This window comes from Salvia hispanica, chromosome 5, assembly GCF_023119035.1.
Source record: "Salvia hispanica cultivar TCC Black 2014 chromosome 5, UniMelb_Shisp_WGS_1.0, whole genome shotgun sequence".
Lineage (NCBI taxonomy): Eukaryota > Viridiplantae > Streptophyta > Magnoliopsida > Lamiales > Lamiaceae > Salvia > Salvia hispanica.
In genome coordinates this window covers 32257992-32265920 of record NC_062969.1, presented here as the reverse complement: position 1 = coordinate 32265920, position 7929 = coordinate 32257992, and the positions used below count along the sequence as shown (strand labels likewise).

The window sequence follows — 7929 nt, the reverse complement described above, 5'->3', positions numbered from 1 at the left end:
TCAGGTACTCAAAATGTGATTTTTAGGTGCTAAAAATGATACAAAACAAAGATCAGGTACCCTATCCGTCCCACAAGAATATACATTTTTTCCTTTTTAGTCTCTCCCACAAAAATATGCACTTTCCAATTTTAGAAATTCTCTCTCTCTAAGAGGTGGAACCCATTCTCCACTAACAACAATTTAACTACTTTTCCTTTCTTATTTTACCAATTTTGCATTAAAATTCGTGCCAACCCTAAAATGCATATTCTTTATTCTTTAGAGACGGAGAGAGTACTATCTAAGTAGTTCACTCAAAAGGAAAAGATAACATGTATTCGTTGACTTAGTGACGGTGTGGTTAATATCACAGAGTCACAGCCCCACCATAACACGGCCTTTACTGTTTATTACTCCGTATCTTCCATTCATAAAAAAAGAGCAAGTAAAAATTATGTCAATTCATACCAAATATATTTCCATCATTAATTAATTTCAAAAGTTTAAAAAGGAAAAGAAAAATATTAAAAAAGAAAAAATAAACATCATGTGGATATATGGAAGGTTAATACCCCTCACCATACTGCTCTTTTCACACGTTTTGTCAAACCTATTTATAATATATCTTAAATATGTATATAAACATATGTTGCGTGCCCAAATTTGGTCGTCTCCATCCAATGCCTGTGCAGTTTTTTTTTGCTGTGGAATGGAGGCTGAGCAGGTTAGGGAATAGGCACGCCATTAAAACAGCTGGAAGAATAGATTAGTCGATCCATCCCCATACGATTGAAGATCAGCAGGTCGAACTAGTGCTCTGCACAGAGGGCAAGTTCTCTCTCGTTCGAACCTGAAAGCAGTTGTGACCCTGTGAGTTCCTCGCATGATAATATGGAGGGAAAATGTTGAAAGAATCAACCAATGTAGACGAGAAGAACATGAAAACAAATTAGGTATGCTCGGGACAACTCTGTATAACTTCGTGTATTCTTTTACTGGAAGATGTTTTAAAGAAGTTTAAGAAACAAGTAGACAATTTGCAGCTTCAGTTAGCAGCTGAGGCGAAATCAAGAATATCAGTGGGAGCAAACTGCATTGCATAATAAGGTGCCGAATTAAAAATGGGAAAGAAAACGAACCATTCTGAAACACAATCTTCACAGAAAATATGCTTGCAGCGTAACAAAATGGGTGCATGCATCTTCTCCTGGCATATGGCACATAAGTCTCCAGCTGCATTCACCTAAAGTAAAATAAATCATAAGGTTTTGCCAATTCAAAATGCATCTTCACGTATCTTGACTCCTCAAACACATCAGGAACCGAATGAGATTAGACCAAAAGTTCAAAGTAAAAAAACATGTCAGAAGATAATATAACTCCAGAAACAAAATTGAGTGCTTGCCAATAGAAAATAGGGTAAGTAATAGCCAACACCCACTCAATAGAACAATGAAACATAAAGGGATCACCGCACTAAGTATTATAGAAATCAGCTTCACCAAAACTTGCTGCATTGCTCCCATCTTGTTTCTATCTTTTCTAGTCTTAGAATGTAAAAGGCAGTACACAAACGTAAAATATTCTGCAAAATTTACTGTATTCTGCTTTCTCTAGAATTGGCAATAAAGAAAATTGAAGTATTTGTTTTATCAGCAGAAATGTCAACAGTAATTTTTACCTGTTCTGACGTTGCAACAGATCCATAATGGATTTCCTTTCGGGATAATGCCTTTAAGGATGCAAAGAAAGATTGAACCTAATAGGGGGAGAGAGGAATAAGTCCAATCTACAGACTCAAGTATTAGATAAGTGAAAAGTAATTGGGATTGACTTACTTTCTCAACAATTGATGTTAGCTTGAAAGTTAAATAAAGTCCGGTTGTTAATGATGAAAAGAGACTCCCGTATGTTTTGTTCAAGAAGAATCTATACCATACAGGGGTTGGTAACAAAGCACGATACAGAAGCAGTGCATATTCGATCAGAGTCAACATTTGCCCCTGAATCATGAAAACATTAGTAATAGACGTAAATTATTTACATGACATCAGTTGATAAAATAAAAATTACTATATGTTTCAAAACTGTGTACCTGTCTACGAAAATTGTGTCCTCTACCATTCTTATAATACATTAGCAGAACCAGCTTCACAGCCATTGCTGCCTGACGTGCCATTATATCTGATAGTATCAAAATCCAAAGTAAGTACGGGAATCTTGGAAGACAATAAATCTTTGAGTCAGTAATGCAGTTTTTAAATATTCCAGTATATTCTAAATAGCATAAGTACGTGAATCTTGGAAGACATTAATTCTTTGAGTCAGTAATGCAGTTTTTAAATATTCCAGTATATTCTAAATACCATGCATGCACCACTTAGACAGCAAGCAAAAATTATAGAACCACAAATCAATTTTGACAGCCTATTCTTGAAATTCCTTAAGTCACTATAGGTACACAAACAGCTGTTCTTTAGCGAATCAATAACTAAGTAATCTAAAACAAAAGAACATTATGACTTCAAGAACAAGCAAATTTCGGAAAAGCTTCCATCTCTAAAATAGTAATCAAATTAAGCAACTAGCGCACGGGCATGCAAGAGAGAAAGACAGACTGGGTAATAACCAGGGGACAAAGTCGTACCATTAACCAGGATGACAAATATAGCGTGCCAGAAAGGTGGGATTGCCTTTGGAGGAATCATGAGTAGTGGATAAAAGAGGTCGTCCTTACGATGCCACCAGTATATTCCAAAGATATGAAGCATGAAGAAGAACAAATAACCAACTAGGACGCTCATCCTTCTTTCTCCCTGCAAATGCAAATTTAAGGTCTTTGTTTAGTTTCCATTGCATTTTTAAGAAAATGGGAGTCTTTATCAGAATCATTTCATATTACTGCTATAGTTCAGCTTATGGAACATGAATCCCACCTTTAGAGCAGTTTGCTTCCGAAGAATGTCATTGGACTTCAATAAGATGGCAGTGGAATAAATGGTAACAGCAAATCCTGAAACCATTCACTGAAAATTCAACTGTTGGACCCAACAGGAAATTCGGATGACAACAAGAACAAGACAGCACTAAAAATTCAAAACCTGATACAGATGCTATATGGATATCAAGTTTGTTTTATTTGAAACAGAGTAGATTGTAGATTATAACTTTGTACTATAATTCTTGCATTGTTGTGAGTATCAACTATAACAGAAAGTTAGAACAATGGATTGATTAGAAAGAACACGGGCTGATATGGGTTTTTGCAGTCATGTGCTTGAAATATATTGTTTCACGAGGGACGAGACTTTTGATTTTCTTATCCAATGGAGCAGGACATGGCATGAGTTAGAAACTTATAAGATGGTTGCAAGTCCTTGCTCTGCAACTGTGTCATCACAATGTGATGTGATGGACAATTCTCAAGTGGAGATTCAGTTTCTAGTTTGTGGCTAAGCTAACCTCTCAAGCCCCTGCTACTGAAGAAAGAAGACACTTTCCTGATAGTCGTAAAATGAATAAACAGCATCAATGTTAAACAACACTATAGAACCTATTCCTAGAACAAAGGTATCAGCCACACAAACAACTCATGCTCATGGTATGGTAGCCCACCAACAAGATCTTTCTAAGATATCAAGAACTAAGCTAAGCAGTGTATCCATCCAGCTGTTTGTGTACCTTAACAACTACTAACAATTCAACCAACATTTTAGCCTTCAGAATTACATCTTCAGGGTAAAATATCAATATATTCTCAACATAAAAATCTTCATCACTAAGCATCACAAAATGTTAAATCATATTATATCAATGAAGAAAGTATTACGATATACTACCTTGCAAGTGCTGGCGGATGAAAACAACCAACAATAGCAAGGAAAACGGAAGAATCTGCTCAATCCACCTGGCCGCCTGCTGTATATCGTACCTCTGGTACGACGATCCTTCCCTATTACTATTATCATCACCCGCCGCGCTCCGATTAACATCATCACCCCCAACCGTGGACTCCTCCGCACCCAATCCCGCCACATTCTCCCCATTACTCGCAGCTCTATCCTGCTCCCCGATAATCCGAATCGAAACTTCCCCACTGTTACTGTTATTGCCAGAATTCCCACTGCCACTGCCACTAGCTTCATCGCCGCCGTCAACGGACTCCGGAATTTGAGCGTTTCTCTCCGGTATTAGAGGTAGGGCTTGAGAGTAGCGGTAGTCGGGTCGGACCCGGAGCAAACCGGAGTATTCAATTAGGGATGAAACCGGGGAGCGCAGGAACCGGATTGAGGGGAACTGTAGGATTTGGCCCCCTCCATTGCTTGGCGACGCGGAATCAATATTCGTAGCTTCAGAATTTGATATCTCCATTCCGAAAAATTAAAAGAAACGCACAAATCTGAATTTAAAGCAAACAGAATTGATTGATTCTTGTAGAGGAAGAAGAGGAGTAAATTGAAGAAAAGTCAGAAGAGTGAGAACTGTGTGCAATAATTATTTAGAGAATATCAGTATATCGAAACAAACAAACATCCAATTATATAAACCATATTTACCAATATGCAGTTTAATAATATATGAATGAATTAAAAATAGTGGCGAAGAGAGTAAGAGATGGAGGAAGAATTATCTGGGGGAGAAGAGGTCCTAAAATAGCTGATCTAAATATTTTTATTTATTATTTATATATTGATGATATTTATGTTATTTTTTGACTAAGAATAGAGATAACGTGTTACCTAAAAAGTTTAATTGGCGTTTGTGATATTTGGCCATTTTGTCAACAGAATTAAATTGAGTTTGTCTGAGCAAAAAAATATTGAATTTTATAGGCGAGAAATTAATTGAAGTTGATGCTACGGTATTCTATAATATTTGTTCAGTGCATTGATATGAGGGTTAGTTTGGCTGCGTATCGTCTCAAACAATACACTACCATAAATAATTGGGTCGCTCTCTTACGTCTATGTAAACAATTTAACATAAATAATAATTCTTGATTTGTATAAATATACTTAGGGCATCAGTTTGAAAATTATACTTTCTTCGTCCCAATTTAGTACTCTCAGTTTTTCATTTTCGTCAATTCCACTTTAGAAGTTTCAGTTTAAATGTTCCATATTTAAAAAAAACAAGTTTAATTAAATAATAAATCAATTAAATAAAAACCATAAATATTAAAGGCAAAAAAACAATGTTGGTCCATTCCTAATTTTTGATCTCTCTCTTTACTCCGCCCCTCTCTCTCTCTGCGAACCTTAATTGAACTCGCCGCCTCACTCTCTACGATACCCTAAATTTGTCGCCGTCTCCCTCAATCCTCTCTCTGAATTGCTTAAATGGGTACCCTAAACCTACCATCTCCACTATCTCTACCATCTCCGCCATCATCTCTGCTGCTATCACCATCCTCGCCTTTGTCGACTGATTGGTCATTCGAACAAAGTTACAGGCCGATTGAGACTCCAATCGCCACTCATTTGTCCCTAGTTCCCAGGTATTTGTGGGAGGACGTGAACTCTATGTCCACTATCGTCCCTGAAACTATTCTGTGAACCCTAGCATGTCACATCTACATCATCTCTCTCCGTAAGTCGATTTGTCATTCGACTCCACTTTGGAGTCGATTTAGGCAACGAGCGTTGTCGATCTGTTCCCAATCTCCACCGTCGTCCCTGAAACACCGCCAACCGAAGGAAATGGTGGGTACACCGAGGAAGAGGAGTGCCACCTTCGGTTTCTAGCCATCTAGTTCCCATATTTTTTGTTACTCCTCTAAATATGTGAGTATGCATTTTGAATTATAGGGTTTTTACGGCATTTGGCCTTCGGCCATCCCTATGACGAAAAAAATGCTTGCAATTATGATTATTTGTGCTTACGCCACCTCCATTTTTCGGGTTTGGACACTTAAGCACAACCTGATAGTGTTTTGGCTTTGTGGTGTTATTCGTTGGTGGTGTTTTGGTTTGGTGGTGTATTGGCTTAATGGTGTTAGTGGGTTGATGGTGTTACTGAGTTGGTTCATGCTGCTTGCTTACCTGTTGCTTGGTTACCTTTTGCTTGACTACTTGTTGCTTGGTTGTTTATTGCTTATGATGAGATATGTTTAGGGTTTGATGGGTGATTTTTTGGTGCCTCTAGCTCACTGTCTATATGATGAGTGTTCTCTTGCAGAACCTGTTTTTTTGCTTTGTGCTTGTTACTGGTTGATAGCTTGCTGCTCTTTGCTTCCTGCTTCATTGCTTACAAACCCAATGGTATACAAAGAGTATGCATTACTAAAATGTAATTTACATTATCAATGCATTACAATGTCATAGTCCAAAAAGCAAAAGCAAAATCAAAATGCAGATCGAGTGATCTCTGTCCTAGTAGCCAAATAAAGTGACGAGATCCCCTATGTAATAGGAATCACCATCATTGTATAGTGCTAAGCAGTCCAACACCTCTCTCACCACCCTTTCTTCTACCTCCAAGACATTGGTTAATCCCTCTATTCTTTCTAGCCTATCCTTGTTCATACGGGAGATTTTATAATTGTTCCCATCCTTCACTTTTAGGATCTGAGGGAGACAACCTTGTAGAGTGAGGAACACTCTGTTGAGTGTCTGTGATGACAACTTTTCATAAGACTTACTGATGCACTTTTTATTAGCACTATAAATATCTGCAAGTATAAAGAGTAGGAATAGTATAGCTAAATGTCAGTTTTTATCATGGGGAAAACAATCACAAATTGGCTACCTTCTATAAAACTCAATTACTATTTGGAAAACCGAAAGATTTTGAGAATTTTGAAAACAAAGAACAATCGAAAGCAAATAATAACTAGATGCAAATAAATCACATAGATAAAAGTATAGAGATAAGGGAATTCCAGGGATGTGCGTTCACAATTATGGTTATACAAGTTGCAACTACAATACCCTAGCACATTTATTACTTTGATAGGACGAGTCACCTAGTTTAGGCTCATGCGATGCAACATTAGGGTTGTCAATCCTAAATAAGTAACTCCTAAAAGCTCGACCCTTGAAAAGTCATCACTCTCAATTAACAGTGCTGTTTTAAAGGAAGCTAACTGTAGTGTCCACTTAGTGGATCTAACTCGCCAACCTCCTCTCACGATTATGTTGCAAGTTATATTAAATAATCCAAGATTGTGTCACTCAATCATGAAGCATTATTGTTTACTTAGGGAAGAAACAAAGTAAAAACAAAACGGATATTAAATAGAAAAGGAATTGTATAGCCAAAGTCATTGCTAACACATCCCTAGAATCCTTGAATTTAGTTACCCATGATGTAATAATCGAAAGACACGAAGGGAAAACAATTGAAACATAAAACTAAAGCAAATAAAACCCAAAGGTTGAATTCTTGTAGCTTTGATGCTCTTGAATCCTTCTTCAACTCCTTGCACAATGAAGTACTCTAACTTTTAATCTCTAGAAAATATATTTTAAAACGAGGATTCTAATAATGAAGCTTTAGGGGGTATTTATAGGGAGAATTTCGAGCTCCTCAAATAAGGCAAAGGGTTGCAAAATACGGTAAATCTTGGAGAGGAAATTAAGGCAACTCTGCTCGCTGCTCTTTTGTGGCGGACCGCCACCGGTGATCGCCACGCATTGATCCGAAACTTTCTGACTCTTGGGTGGCGGTCGCCACGCCTTGCCCGGCGGTCACCGGGCGTGTCTTCACCCATGCACAGATTTTCCGTAACGGCCACTATAGATTGTTGGCCGCTGAGCGCCGACGGTCGCCGGAAGTGTTATGGCGGTCGCCGGACGCTACCTGAAACTCCAGATTTCCTACTTCGCGTTTTGACTCCCTTTTTAGGATCAAATATGAACATTTCTCACAAAACATGTCAAAATACCAAAATAGATAAAATATGCAAATAATGGACATGTAATGCAACTTTGACATTAAAAACGGACC

General features: G+C 37.7%; 1 protein-coding gene across 1 annotated transcript; it reads right to left on the bottom strand.

Moving 5' to 3' along the window:
* Positions 1-434: 434 nt before the first annotated feature.
* On the bottom strand, positions 435-4612 carry LOC125187277 (RING finger and transmembrane domain-containing protein 2-like). The gene is made up of 8 exons (XM_048083831.1): positions 3822-4612; positions 2919-2995; positions 2630-2798; positions 2078-2166; positions 1821-1985; positions 1664-1741; positions 1122-1225; positions 435-832 (listed from the first exon to the last, which is right to left on the bottom strand). The coding sequence occupies exons 1-8, from the start codon at positions 4351-4353 to the stop codon at positions 727-729; spliced, it is 1320 nt and encodes a 439-aa protein (XP_047939788.1). The 5' UTR covers positions 4354-4612; the 3' UTR covers positions 435-726.
* Between the last annotated feature and the right edge of the window lie 3317 nt (positions 4613-7929).